General features: G+C 41.3%; 1 protein-coding gene across 1 annotated transcript in view; it reads right to left on the bottom strand.

Moving 5' to 3' along the window:
* usp32 (ubiquitin specific peptidase 32) overlaps nucleotides 1-14,697 on the bottom strand; it is a gene marked incomplete at its 5' end in the record, with an annotated part of 99,278 nt that extends 84,581 nt beyond the window's left edge. Inside the window, 2 exons of the mRNA XM_080006770.1 lie at nucleotides 14,275-14,383; nucleotides 14,531-14,697. Coding sequence (XP_079862896.1) covers nucleotides 14,275-14,383; nucleotides 14,531-14,697 — 276 coding nt within the window. The remainder of the gene's footprint in view (nucleotides 1-14,274; nucleotides 14,384-14,530) is intronic.
* Between the last annotated feature and the right edge of the window lie 1,115 nt (nucleotides 14,698-15,812).

The raw sequence follows: 15,812 nt of genomic DNA on the forward strand, positions 1-15,812 counted from the left end.
CCGGGAAGCAGATACCATTCAAGGGCTTTCTTTTCTGGCTGCATTTGCACTGCACTGGAACTCTGAAGTGACGCTGAAGCGACGTAAGTCAGGGTTTCAGCGTGAGTTCCATGTTGTATTTACTCCGTAACTTTCACTTATTTCACCTTATCAGTCCACTAAAATCTGTTTCTGAACAAATTTGAGGCAAAAAATAAGCAATCCAGTTGCTGAATCTTCACTCGTGTAATTTTAAAGTTTGCCTTGACTTCCATTAGGCAAGGGCCGCATCAGGACAGCGCACAGGGATTTCTTTTCATTCTATTAACGTCAGAAAATAAAATGAAATAAATACATCCACAATAAAAATACAATTTTAATTGTTTTGGGTTTTTTTATTACTGCTGAGCGTATGTTGGCTGGTCCGTACCCAGAGCGAGGTTCTATAAACTACCATCGTTCATAGTTCCTGCAGTACAGACACAAAAAATAGCGACAGTTCCTCCAAAACTCCTTAGAACCATGAAAAAGTTCCTGCGGTGCAAAAATGGTTAATATTGTTGCTTAATTCCACCCAGAGCCAATAGGAGCCATTGAAATAGAAAAAAGGAAAATCTCTCATCATGAGAGAGCAGTTGAAGATAACTTGTATAGCGCTTTAAAAAACACACCAGGTTTCTACCAAAGTGTTTTACAACACTGATGGAAGCGTCAGTGTTACAATAGGAAAAAGAAAAAAAAGAAAATCTTAAGTGCAGAGGTGCTAGTTCGGTGACATTGACAGTCGAGAAAAACAGTATTGACTGCGTGTACAGTGGATTTTAGCTATCGGGTCAGTTCAGAAAATACCCACCCATCTTAAAAACACTAAGGCAGCATCATCAAACTATATATTGTGATACATATCAATATGAGGAAATGTATTAAAAAAAATATTTTTGCCAAATAGCCCAACCCTAGTTAAGACCAGGCCCAACCCAGTGGTCACACACACACCCCCACCCCCCCCCCCCCCCACACACACACACCCCCTTCTCTTCTGCTAACTCTGTGTGCCAGTAGTAGTATAGTCAGTAGTGTCGGCCTGTACCCACCCCTGCAGCGCAACAGTAAAAACAATTGTCTTTTATCATTCCATGTTTCATCATGGCAGAGTTTCTGAAGAAAAAGTTGGTGCCGGTCAACGTGTCCTGGAACATTTAAATTTCCCAGACAAATGGGAGAGATTCCAATTAAATATTATCTGTTTATTGAGCTTAAAAAAAATACATAAGCAGGCTTTATAGAGAACGACAACATCAAGGCATGTAGATGTATAATATTTTTAAAAATTAAAAATAAATATTACGACTATTACTACTTGAAATCAAAGAATTTCCGTTTGTGAACAACAGGTACGAAGTGCAGCCGCCTATAATTTACATTTCACTAAAATAAAATTTTGATCAAATCAAAAAAAAAATATATATATATGACAAGTAGGTCTAAATAAAAAAAAGTTTGTGGTGTCGTCAGTCTTTGTCGGGACGTCCCATCGACATATTTTACACAATGAATATTCACCGTCTGTTTGGGTCGGAACTTAATATCCCATAAAACTCCAAACTACGGATGTATGTGTCCCCATTGACAATACATCATCTTTCTGTTTCTCTTCTGGACAATGTGCTTTGTCTCCTCTCCGTGTGTGTCAACTCTGTTTACAAGCGCAACCTGTCCACGAGGGATGGGGCAGGGCTTAGTTCTATATCGACAAACGTGATTGGTCAGAGCGGAAGCTTTCAGATCAGCTTTAGATAGTCCAAACTGTTTGGCTTCACGTTGCAACTTGCCAAGCGTGAAAATGAACAGATCTGCTGACTAAATGATCAAAGCAGGCACTAATTCAAATTGTGCTTGGAGGGAATTATATTCACCGGACATTATGACTGGAGAGATTTTAATTTGTCGGACTTCAACAGATTTTTCCGGTCAAAAGCCGGCAATTACCAGAAAACGGAAACTCTGGTTAGGGGCTGAAAAATAGCTCACGCTCATGGCGAAAGCTTTATCGCTGAGCGTGTGTGTATCTGACACTGCTCTAATAAAAGCCAAATTTCAGAAACCCTTTCTCAGGCTGTTGCACAATAAGATAATGCTGGATGGAAATAGAAACACACATGTGTTAGTTATATTACTTTCACTCAAAAACGTTTCCAACAGGTTATCAAAAAAAATAATTAAAATCGATTTCAACTTCAGTAATACTGCAGCGGATATATAATAATGAATCCTTCGTTAACATCCTACTCCAGTTACAAGCAAATATCACATTACCACAGAAAAAAAAACGACACTCCATTCCTGTTCCTATACTCTTTTGACAATTGGCCATGACTCTCCAAGCTGCGGCCTCGATGGCTGCTTATTTTCTCTGGGTGCAGGATTGGGTACTGAACTACTTACATTGGGCACTGTCATTTTCTGTTTGCCTGCTGCACCATTTGGTTACTTTGATCGTTCCAACAGATGTGGCGCAAGCGAGATAATTAGTTGGACTGAATTTTGGGTGGGGAGGGGGGCTCGATCGCAATATCGGTAGGTGAAATGGTATACCAACGGGGGGATGTGACGAAGAGTAAAATATTATATTAAAAAAAAAAAGTATAATATAAATCTCTCTCTCTCTCTCTCTCTCTCTCTCTCTCTCTCTCTCTCTCTCTCTCTCTCTCTCTCTCTCTCTCTCTCTCTCTCTCTCTCTCTCTCTCTCTCTCTCTCTCTCTCTCTCTCTCTCTCTCTCTCTCTCTCTCTCTCTCTCTCTCTCTCTCTCTCTCTCTCCCACATGAAAGAAACAGCCAGCAGCAGATCGACTATTAAAATGTGTAAGTTCTTCAATGAAACGTTGCAGTGTCAAAACCATGAGCTCAGAGGGTCAGCAAAACACACACAAGGCTCATAAATATCAATTGATGGAGCCATGCAGGTTGGAGAGAGGTCATCTGGTTATTATATTACATTATAACTTCACGTCAATGAACCCTGAGCTTGCCAGATCCCCACAGTGACATGGGGGTTGTTAATTGATAGCCTCCCCCAGTAGTGCCTGTGTCAGCCTGTGATGCTGACAGTTGATCTCTAACAAGCAGCGCAGATTCACTTGATGAAGAAAGCTGGTCCATTCAGCAGCAGTTTTGAAAGAGGGATAACATCAGCTTTTTATGCAATAGGTAAAAATAAAGAAACAAATATTAAATGTTAAAACACATTAAATGTCCCTTAATATGGAGAATATGTCAACAACAGATTCAAGCTCCTACTTTACTAAGCCAAAGTGATGAAATTGGACAATGATATCCAAATTGTTACAAATAGATGGACAAATAGGGATTGAAACAAAGAAGTCCACATTACAGAGAACAATTCTTGTATTATGTCGGTGTGATGCAATCCGTGTATTCTTGGACACTGGGCTGCAATGGCTACTATTCAGCATAGAGTGGACAATGGGGTTGATTCTCCACAACTGACCACAGCACTACTTTCCCAGCCCACACATACATACACAAATCACCAGTGGCACTGAACAGGACAACATAGCTTGCATGAGTGGATAAAATGTAGTCAAAGGAAGAACATTTTGAACATCAACACAGCAGGTTTTGAGGAGAGGCAACTATGAGCAAATCTAACCACTTTGACTCAATTCATGTATTCCATCCTCTCTCTCAAAAAGAAAATCCAGTTGCAGGGTGCAGTTATCAGATTAGGTCCCCCACAAAACTGCAACAAAAGGCAACTATGGAAGCATGCAAATTCAAGGGCCTCATGAGTTCAGACAACATATTGGTCACGGCAAAATATCAACAGAGCAAAGCACAAATGACTACAGGTAAGGTAGCACAAATAATCAAATAATGACGCTGAACAACCTGCGGCAGAGAACGCCCTAGAAGCCTCTGTAATACTGTGTTCACACCAGAATTTGCGGGTTTACCCAGGTTTTTTTAAACCCGGGTCAACCCCCAAAAATTAGGCAATTGACACCTTTCCCCTTGCCAGGAGAAATGCAGTTTCTTTCTGGCGTGTAACATTCATGAACGATGAGCATTTCCTTTGTTCGGTAATTGCCGGTTTTTCACCGGGAAAATCATTTGAAGTCCAACATATTTAAATCTCCACGGTTGAAAGTAATCCCCTCCGAGAACAATTTCAATTAGTGCTTGGCGATAAAACGACAATGATAATTATAGTCATATTGTTTTCCTCGATGTTTAAATTTGATTAGATTCAACTTTATTGTCACTAGGAGAGTACAGGTACAGAACCAATGAAATGCAGCTGACATCTAACCAGAAGTGCAAAAGAAGCATTTAAATACCAAAGCGCTATTTGAGTACAGTGTTTCTGTGCAGTTATATAGGCAAAAGAGATGTATTATGTACAACAGTGTAAGGTTATAAATACAGGTTTGTCAGGAGTATAGGGGGATTATGTACAAAGTGTATAAATAGACATTTTATATAAATACTATATATATATACATGTAGTATATCTATGTATATTGTGCAGGTTTTGGTCAGGTTATGGAATATAAAAAAAAGTTTTAAAAAGTATTGTGCAATTTTTAGGTGATAGTGCAAAGGCAATTGATGAAACAGTGCAGTAGTGAGTGTAAACAGTATAAACAAATGTACAAGTATAAACAAGTGTAAAGAGTAAGTGTAAACAAATAAAATATACTCGATCATTTCGATACATTGTATTAATTTTAACTTAATTAAAACACAGTAAACACACACACAGAGCAGACAGGCGCAGCATCCAGAACTCTAAGGAGAAACAAAGATAATGTATTGTTGACAAATGGGACACATACATCCATAGTTTGGCATTTTTTTGGGATATTTAAGTTCCAACCCAAAGCAGACAATAAATCTACATTGTGTAAAATATGTTGAGGGGACGTCCCGACGAAGACGGACAACACCACAAACTATTATTTATTTAGACCTACTTGCCATATTTATTTTGTTTTTGATTATATCAAAATTTTATTTGAAGTGAAATGTTAAAGTATCTGCACTTGTTGGCTTATTGGCCACAAACGGAAATAATGATTTCAAGTAGTAATATTCATAATATTTTCTTATTTATTTTTAAAAGAGCTTAATTGACGGGACTTAATTTATTTTGAATATTCAATAAAAAATATTATATATCAACATGCCTTGATGATGTCATTCTTCATATAGCCTGCCTATCTATCTACCTATCCCAGGACACGTTGACCTGCACAAATCTTTTCTAACTAAAAATCCATGCTGCCGAGCGCAGGTGCACAGGCATGGAGTCCTTCATCGGGGGAGAAGCGGAGACATCGCTCAGGGTGATGCTGGAGGGACTCTTGAGCCCAGCGGGGAGCATGGGGGTTCTCTGCTGTGCTCCCCAGAGTGCGATCCCCTCACAAGATTTTGTGGTCACCCATGGAGAAAAAAAGCCAATAACTTCTGATTTTGATTCTAAATCGGATATGAAATGATTGAATGATACACGGATATTCCTGTCTATTTATACCTCAATGTACTGAATTTCAACGTGCGCTGCATAGCGCAGGTAAAGGGACCAAAATTAGTGGGTCGACCCAAGTGTCCTGTTCACATCAGAGCTGACCGGAGGTGGAGTCAATTAAAACCCCTGTCAATTGCAAGGTCATTGACACAGGACTGAGATCTGGGTTTTTCCTTACCCACTGATGACAAATGCCAGATGTTAGCGGGTGTTACCGGGTTTTTGGTGCAGTGGGAAAGGGGTAGAAGTTGCAGTAGGCAAACAGAAGGAAGAAAGATGTATGAGTACAAGGTAATGTTTTGTGTGTGTGTGACCGTTCCTCAAATCTGATAAGGTTTGCTAATGCCAAAAATTCTAGGGAACGACCTAGATAATTTGTTGATGCCAGCACTGAATGAATGGGATTCAAAAGAGAAGGATCCAGCAATCGTCACTGACAATGCCGCCAAAATGCTCTGTGCTGGAAGTTTTTGGAGCGTTTGCATGTTGTCTGCTTTGCACACACTCAATTTGGCCTGCTCTTAAGATTCCTGCTGTCGGACTGCTACTCCTTAGAGTGAGGTGCATCTCTAGTTTCTTCCATCGAAGCACAGCCAGTCACGTGCTGAGGGATAAATAAAAGTTGCTGGACCTCCCACACCACAAACTAGTTACTGAAGTAGTAATAAGATGTAACAGCATACTGGACATGGTGGAAAGATTCCTTCAGAAACAACTGGCTGTCTCCGCTGCACTACTCACCCCTGAAGTCCAAGATCTGTGCACTCTCACAGAGGTAGCCATCACAGCAGCAGAGGAGGTTGTACAGACTCTGAAGCCAATGAGGACAGCTACACTAGTAATGTCTCAGGAGGGCACCCCAACTCTGTCTGTCACCACACCTCTCCAAGCAAGACTCAGATATGGGATGAAACAGGACCCCAAAGACTATGATGTGGTGAGAGATTAAGTCTTCTGTGAACAATGATCTGAAGACAAGGTATGTAGACCTGTTCTATATCATGACATTCAATACTACAATTGTGTTACATTTGCATGGTTTGTTTTACTTCTTTACACGACTTGTTTTAGACTTTTTATCATGTGTACTGCAGTAAGTATATGAGGTAAAATAAATAATTAATAAATATGTACTAAACGGTATTAGAATTTCATTATCTCCAGACAATAATTTATTGTTCTAATGTAAATTAATACATTTTAAGGTATGTGGACCTAAAGGATAAACTGTGTACCCTCAGCACTGGACGCACGCTTCAAGGCCCTAACTTTCCTGATGGATGAGGACTGTGAAGAGACCTTCACTTGACTAAACGCTGATGGTTCCAGTACAGATGGAGATGAAACCTGTTTAAGTCCAAGCTTTAGAATAAAGATAAGAATGTGCATGTACGGAGAGGAGTACAGAATACAATGATTTTATGTAGACTATATTTGGTTTAGGCTTTTTGTATAATAGTATATAATATTATATAATATTTGACTCCTTATAGAATTACTCTACACTTTACTAATGTGATACATTTACTTTTTCAGCAGAGAGGGCCAGAAAGTGAAGAAGCAGACAGTGAGGCGGGTGAGGTACTGGAGCAGCAGGGGAGAAACACATTATTCCTGAGAAAGAGGACGACGCATCCCCCAGCACATGTTCCAGCACATCCCACAGATGCTCGATCGGATTGGACCCTAATCCCGGCCATCCACATGATTTAGAAGAAACTGTGATCATCAAACCAGGCCACCTTCTTCCATTGCTCCATGGTCCAGTTCTGACACTCACATGCCCATTGTAGGTCCTTTCGGTGGAGGACAGGGGTCAGCATGGCAACTCTGACCGGTCTGCGGCTACTTAGGCCCATACGCAGCAAGCTGCGATGCACTCTGTGTTCTGACACCTTTCTAATCTAGCCAGCATTACATTTTTCAGAAATTTGTGCTATAGTAGCTCTTCTGTGGCATCGGACCACAAAGGCTAGGCTTCGTTCCCCAAGTGCATTGATGAGCCCTTGGGCACCCATGACCCCGTCGGAAGTTCACCAGGTGTCCTTCGTTGGACCACTGTTGGTAGGTACTAACCACTGCATTCCGGAAAGACCCCAAAAGAGCTGCCATTTTGGAGATGCTCTGACTCATCCTCTAGCCATCACAATTTGGCCCTTGTCAAAGTCACTCAGATCCTTACCATTGCCTGTTTTTCCTGCTTCTAACACATCGACTTCAAGAACTGACTGTTTGCTTGCTGCCTAATATATGCCACGCCTTGACAGGTGCCATTGGAACGAGATAAGCAATGTTATTTACCTCACCAGTCAGTGTTTTAAAGCTGTGGCTGATCAGTGTACACTCCAGTAGCAGTATCCAGAACCACAAATGACAAGGCATTACATGAGGTGCCACTCTCAACAAATCCACTAAACTTGTGGAAGGAGCATGAGAGGTAAGACACCCTTTTGGCTTGACAAGTGAAACGATAGCTCTGCATCACAGGTACCAGTGTTCCCGCTGAGAGGGTCTTCTCAACAGCTGGTGACATTGCTACCGCATAAAGAAGTGCACTAAAACCCAGAACATGTAGACCAGCTACTTTTCTTACACAAAAACATTAGTCTAGATGTAGTACCTAAACCTGGAATGAAGTGAGCTCTGTTGAGATGTCACTGTTTTTCATGTTTTCGAAGGGGCTGTATTTCTGTTCATGGTGTGTTTCACTGGTCTTTCTTTACTTTGTCAAGCAGCCCTGTGTGACTTATTTTATTTCCTTTCATTCATGTGTGTGGGGATGGGGGATTTACCTGTTGCTCGTTGATTGCTGACCAGCAACAGGTGTACAGCCACCTCTGATCCCAGGCCCAATTACCTAGGCCCAAGGCAGGTGTGGCACTTAAACACACCACCCTGACATATTTACTAGGGGTGTAATAAAATATCAATACACTCGAGTCTCACAATATGTTTTTTGATATTGTATAGCTTCTCAAAAACACCAATACATTTTAAATTGATAGTTTACATGCAAAGATTTGTGGCAGTGGTTCATTATGTGTTGTTTAAACCCCTGAACGATAAAATTCATTATCAAGTTTGATGTGTTGCCAGACACATACCCGATCACTACTGAACAGTGTCGGCACAATGCTTTCGTCTTATCTACTTTTCTTTGTCCGTTGTTGTTATTTCACCGGGAAATTTAAGTGTTCCCAAACAGGAGAACATAATGATAAGGGAGGGTCTTTAAGCTCTGGCTTCTCGTTTGCACTGGCCATGACGTTCGCTAGCCAAGCAAAGTGCTGTGTGTGTCTGCGTGTAGTGCGCTCAAAGTGCGAGGCCAATACAAACTTTCGGCCCGCCACTTAATATGTTCTTGTGGGAACTCAAATTTGTAGTTTGTTGTGACTTACGCACACAAAACAAGCTTACTTTGCATTCGTTACATATCTGCACCGTACCGAAAGTCCTGTAGCGAAACAATCCTGTACGAATGCGTGTACCGTTACACACCTACAAGCTATGTTTTTTTATTTTCTTAATTTGTTTACCTAAAGAATCCTGCACGCAGCTGCAGTCCACCAAAATCTGTTTCTGAACAAATTTGAGGCAAGAAATGAGCAATGAAGTTGCTGAATCTTCACTCAGATTAGATCTACAAGGCCTAATTTGAAAGTTCGCTCTGACTTTGGTTGTGGTGCTCCAAGCTTGTGGGGGACACGCACCGAGACCCACCCATACCCGTACGCTTTGTATGCAGGGATTTGTTTCATGTAAATGTCGGAAAATAAAATAATTACAGCTACCAGAAAAACATTATTTTTATTGGTTTTGTTTGGAGAAAGGCAAAGCAGATAGTGAGGCGCAGCCTACAGTCTATATACCACATACATTTTTTTTTTTTTTTTTTTATAATCGTAACAGCAGAAATATTTTTTAAATACTTACATCTCCATCATCTGTAATTTTTTCACAGACAAATGATATTAACCCCTCTTTCTTTTGTCAGTTTGTTGAGTTACTCAGATGGGGGCGGTTGTAATTCTAATGTGTCTCAATGAGACACAAAACTGAATGGCTTGTGTCAGAGACCAAAATGTATGTGCACAAACACTGAAAAAGTGAGTTTTGCATTATAGGCCCCCTTTAATATAATAGATTGTGTAATGTAGTAAATGTAATATGCACATAACTGACCTTCAAGAAAAACAATATTGAATATACTGCCAGACCATTACAGGATCTTTGACTAACTGAAGCACAGATGTACTCAAGATATTTCCCTTATTCACTCCGCTCTACACCATCGTTCCCTGGTCAGTTGTGATTTTATGGGTGGGTTAATTAATGGCAGGGGTGCCCAATAAGTCGATCACGATCGACCAGTAGATCGCAAAAGGTAGTGCGGGTAGATCGCGTCCCATTCAAAAAAAAATTTTTCTCTCTAACCGATCTGACCAACATGTTGAATGAGCTTAATTTAGCTTAACTTAATTGCTGCAAAAAAAAAAAAGACAAAACCGTGGTCAACATGATCAGTTCAGTAAATGCTTTCAAACGAAAAATGCAACTTCTGTCCTCAGAGCCGCAGCGCCATGATTTGGGGGACTTTCAAAACCTCACATCAGAGCTGGAGACTCAAGGGAAGGCGTCTGCGCAACTTGACAGTGTGCGCTAGATAGAGCAGATTGAAAATTGTCAGTCAGAGTCTGGCAAACAGTTTCAAGACTTTGCTTTACTCAAGCCAATCCCTACATTTATGTGCTACCCATTTAGGGAAGATAGAGGTTGATTCACTCCAAAACTGTTTCACCAAAACTTTTCTGCAGTGGAGGAGGAGATGTTGACACTACAGGCTGACATTCAGCTCAAGTCTAGGGCTTGTGGACAGATTTGGAACTTACTCACAGAGGAAAACTACCCAAACATGAGGAAATGTGCTACCTTCCTTGACTGCATGATTCGGCTCTACTTATTCACGCGAGTCAGCCTTTTCCCACATGAAGATTTTTAGGTCCAAATAGCGGTCCACCATGACTGATGATCATTTGGTAGCTTGCTACCAGCAGCTACTGTCCGGCCTATGCAACCCTGGCCGACTCCATTCAGTGCAAGTCATCAGAGTAAGGTAGTGACCATAAATGTATTAAATTGTATTGTGCAGTCAGCGTTCATACAGTGATGCAACGTACGCCAACATATATTGTACATATAAAGTATACTCAGTATCTATATATATAAATAAATGTATTTAGCATTTTTAATGCAGGTAGATCATTTGGACCTGGTCATTTTAAAAGTAGCTCGCAAGCCGAAAAAGTGTGGGCACCCCTGATCTATGGCCTCTCCGTGTTAAAATCACGAATGGTTAAGTCATGAATCTCCACACCAATAGACACGGTGCTGGAATTGGAGATAAATCATCTAACATAGTAAAAGGCTATCAGGTAACGCTTCTTTTGAATAGGCAAGAAATTGCATGAAACCAAAGATTCAAAAACATTACTGATGGTGCAACAGATGACCTTGCTTTGACAGATGACCTTTGATTGTAAATGCTTAGTTAATTTGTATGATCATGATTAAGCTAATACATGCTATCTACTATGTATTGGAGCACCCCATTTACATGCTCCAGCATTGTGTTTTTTTTTTTTTTTTTTAATTCTAATGTATTGTATTAGCTTATCGCATCGAGAATGCAGGGGACACAGACCCCAGGTTGGTAACCACTGTACTATGGTATCGTATTTTCTTATTCAAGCTTACTTGGGTGCAATAAATATGACTTAATGGTTTCTTTATAGGTGAATCATAAATTAATGGGTAACACGCTGTTTGGAATCCAAGGAAGCAAAAGTTCAACTGACAAACACATAGACACTTGGGCAATAAATTGTTATAACACTGTAACATGTGAGACTTAACCCATCTGTTATAAGCCATATCCATACGATGGAAATATATTTAACATGTATGTATGTATATATGTATCTATCTACTTAGGCCCTGACATAGCCTTTTTTTAAATCTATCTTTATCTGGTTAATGGAGCACATTTTCACTATGATTTTTCAGGCGGGGGGGGGGGGTTTCCAGACCGTTGAGCGTTCTACTTCTTGCTATTTTGTCTGTCTGCACTACAATGCACCAACTATTTATTACCAAAACCAATTCCTTATTTCCTTGCGTATGAAAATGTACTTGGTCCAATAAACACATTCAGATTATGTTCCCAGCACAGGGAGCAAAGTTCAATGACAGGTGATCGTTGTGTTTCAACATCAAGTCCTTTCGAGGAAAGCTTCTCAACTTGGCACATTGCTCAACAATATGTCATGTCATGTCATGTCTCAAATTAAAAATTAAAATAAAATGATCTTGTTTAAGTTGTACGCCTTCGCCAACCACTCAAGTTGCAGTTTACATCCATGTCTGTCCACTCCAGACTCATAATATATGTATTTTGGATTTAGAAGGAATTAAATAGAAGGTATTCAGTGTATTTTTGCAAAATGGAAGTTATCACTATATTGACATATACATATATTGACTATATGATTCCAGTGAATCATTTCCAGGGATAAAAATGCTGTCTTCATTTAGTCTACTTTTACAGAGGAGTACAGAGGACTGTTATGACAATAACCTCTGAGTCCAAGTGGACGTTTGTGCCAGATGTAATGAAATTCCCTCAAGGCATTTGTGAGATATCGTGTTCAAGAATCGTGTTCAATAATGAGACAGACATACGTACAGACAGACAACCCAAAAACATAATGCCTCCGGCCATGGCTGTCCCCAGCGCGGGGGCATAACAGTGAAATTAACCTCTTGAACAGATTGCTTGAAGGTTAACCTGTGTTCAAGCAGACACTGATGACTTATTGGTTAAAAATATTTAGAGACCAGGTCTATGTCTAATAATCACCCATCAAATGGGTCAATTTACACCTACGGAAGAAGTAAAGCTCGTTCTGTCCCTGGAAGATACGGATTCATATGTTGGTTTTCCACCTTAAAACTCTGCTGTCAGTGATGTAGCCGATGAGCAAATGCCACTGTACCACTCAAAATCCTGGATGTGATGGCTGTCACTAGCATGCTCGCAGTTGACAAATAAACGTAGTTATCAGTAATACCACTGTAATCATTTCCTACTCTTCCATTACTATTCATGCCAGTATTATTGTACATATATTTATCGATCCTGTACAGCAAATCCTACCCATATTTATACCCACAGCCAATACGAGCCAACAGCCTTTCACTGTATCCTGTGCACGGAACAGAATTGACCTGTTCATTATATTTTGTACATTTTATTATTGTTTTTTAAAGCGTTAAGCCTTTTTTTATATATACTAAACTGCCTGTAAAAAAACGCACGATCCTTACCAAGATAAATCCCTTCTATATCAAAACGTACTTGGGTGAATCAACTGATTATGATTGTAAACTGTCTGGTGGTTAGCCGCTAGCAGAGCAGGCTGTTGTCACCAGCAACGTCAGGGAACTGCGTTGTGCAAAGCTAACAGGTTTCGGGAAGCGAAGGGGCTTATTTCGAAGCCGGTGCTGGTAGTCTACGGTGAACAAACGCTAACAGCCGCCTGTACTGCCTGTTCTTCTCGCAGTGTCAGGAAACACTGGCGTCTCCGCCCGTCAGCCTGGTGTTAGCATGTTAGCACGCTAACCACAGGGGCGAGCTAGATGAGGCTAATGTGATGGGTTTAGCTCCCGTTTTTCTTCCGTCTTACCTCTCTTGACGGCCTCGTCATACGACAGGAAACCTATCTTCGACTCCTTCGCCCCCATATTCCCGTCATTTCATCGCGACGCGGGTGTGAATAAATACGCAGAGCTGTCTGGAAGCGCCTGTGTAGGGGACGCGACGCTGGATGGCGACGCATCGACGCCCGTTTCGCTGTCGTGAAGCCGCTGTGCCAATACGGTGCGTTGGAGCGTGTATCGCGTTACGTCTCCGCTCCGGTGACGTCAGATGCTTCGACCGTCATTGACCCACCGGAAGTGTTTTGAAATATTATTTGTTTGTTTGTTTGTTTGTTACTTCATTTTGTTTTGTTAGTTCGTTTTTTTTATTATTCTAAAAAAGGAATGATTTCAAATCATTTCAATTATTTTTGTTTGCCATCAGGCAAAGTACAATCTGTGAGTACAAGCGTCATGCCAGCCAAGAATACAAACAAGACATGACAAAAATAGACACAGAAGATACATTTAATAAAGATCAATAAATTATACCATATTACATTCAGAGTAAGATTGCACAAACTGCTGACTCTCAGAAACTATCTTCTGATTCTGTTGTGGCCTTGGGTCTGTGGTGGAAATTCTAGCCACTCAGTTAGTTGCGTGGGGTGAGACAGTTCAGGTTAAACTGAGAATACAACAACTGTCACACAGTCTTAAGTTTGTTGCATCGAAGATCGATCAGCGGGGAGCACTTCACTATGTGACACTTCGGGTCACATAGAAAAGTAAAGAGCAAGGGTTTTTATCAATTAGGTGACATGGACCATGACTGTGAGGGTGTCACAAAGGCAGTTTCTGAGGGTGTAGTCATAAAGGCAGGTACAATTGTTTCAGCAGTTTCAACACGTTTCATCATCTTGATCTGTAGTTTCCATAACATTCCCCCCCTTTGATTAGTCTTTTAATCAATACATATAAATGAAAAATAACATTCACACAGCGAGTTAACGCATCATCGAAAAATAATGTTCACACAGCTGGCACTTCTACCGGTATGGGCCTGTCATCATCTGAGTCATCATAGGCATAGGGGGGGACCCATTCGAGTGGTATGGCAGTGAATTGGCCTTGGCGGAAAATTTGATTCTCCAGGGTCCAGCTGATGAGGTTACGTAACACAGAAATAATACAACAAAACATTGACCCGAAAACTGTGAGAATGGCTACAAATATCTTAGTGTATTTGGCTATCATTGCTCTGCAATCACCAAACAGATTCTCCAACCACCCAGTCCATTCAAATTGCCCGTGTCCTGCATTTTCCTTCATCTCAATGGCCAGAGCTTCCAGCTTGTTGAGGGCCTTCGTGAACTCCCCATGGGTGTGGTTGGGAATCATGGTGCAGCAGGCGCCGCCGCGGCTGCCACGATCGTCAGGACTATAAACCCTGGCCGCATCCCTCCTGCCCGGCATGGTGGGTTCCACGGCTGTATTGCATGAGGCTGGTTCGCTAAGGGCTTTCAGGGATAGGTTTCTGCCGACTGTAGGCGAAGGGAGTCCCTGTTTGATATCACCCCGCCTCTCTATCGGACTTCCCCCTGCCTGAACCGTCCTTATACCACCATCCAGCCAGGCCCTGCGGCCTACGGCTGGTTCTTCTCCCCCTCCTCCTTTCTACCATTCCTTCGCTCTGGGGATGGTAGGTGCTGTGTGTTTTGAGATTTACATGATGGTATGCCGCTTATTGTTTGAGGGCTCCATTTACAAAATGTGGGCGATTATCTACGCTTTTCCAGGGAATCTCCCACCTAGGAATGATCTCCGTAATCAGTGCTCTAGCTACTGCAGCCGCATCACCCCTGGCCGTCGGGAATACTTCCATCCATTTTGAAAATACGTCAATCACTACTAGGCAATATTGTTTACCTCGCCATGGGTTGAGGATGACAAAGTCCATCATCATGTGGTCGAACGGTGCATCCAGGACCGGTGTCATGGACGGCGCTGTTGGTTGGCTGCCACCAATGTTGAAAGTGGTACAAATTAAACATTTTTACTTATTTTAGTGTAATATTGTCTAAATAATGCTGCAGAGGGTGTATTGTAATAGCAGTACACCCTATATCAGGCATGCCCAAAGTCCAGCCTAACCCTAACCCTGTCATAAAATCAATAATACAAAAAAGGCGATTTTATTTTTCACCGGAGGATGGCAGTAGACTTGTGGCCGCACTCTCGCCAGGTGACCCCTGTGTGAACTTTTACCACTGTGGTATATTCTAAGCCCTTTTCTAAAATGCCAACTGGAACTAAAAAAAGGAAAGTTGACAACGAGGGCCGCCGTTTCCAGCACAAGTGGAAATCGGAGTCTTTTTTCACTGACGTGCGAAACAACTGTGTGTGCTTAATTTGTCAAGGGACTGTGGCTGTTTTCAAGGAATTCAATATTAAGCGGCACTATCAGACGAAACATGCTAACTACGATAAGCTAGCGGCAAACATCTCATCTCTGGCTGAGGAGTTTCAACAGCGTTTCAGGGATTTTGCAGCTATTGAAAAGGAGATCACACTTTTTTCTGTGGATCCTA

This window comes from Zeus faber (assembly GCF_960531495.2).
Source record: "Zeus faber genome assembly, chromosome: 9".
Taxonomy (NCBI): domain Eukaryota; kingdom Metazoa; phylum Chordata; class Actinopteri; order Zeiformes; family Zeidae; genus Zeus; species Zeus faber.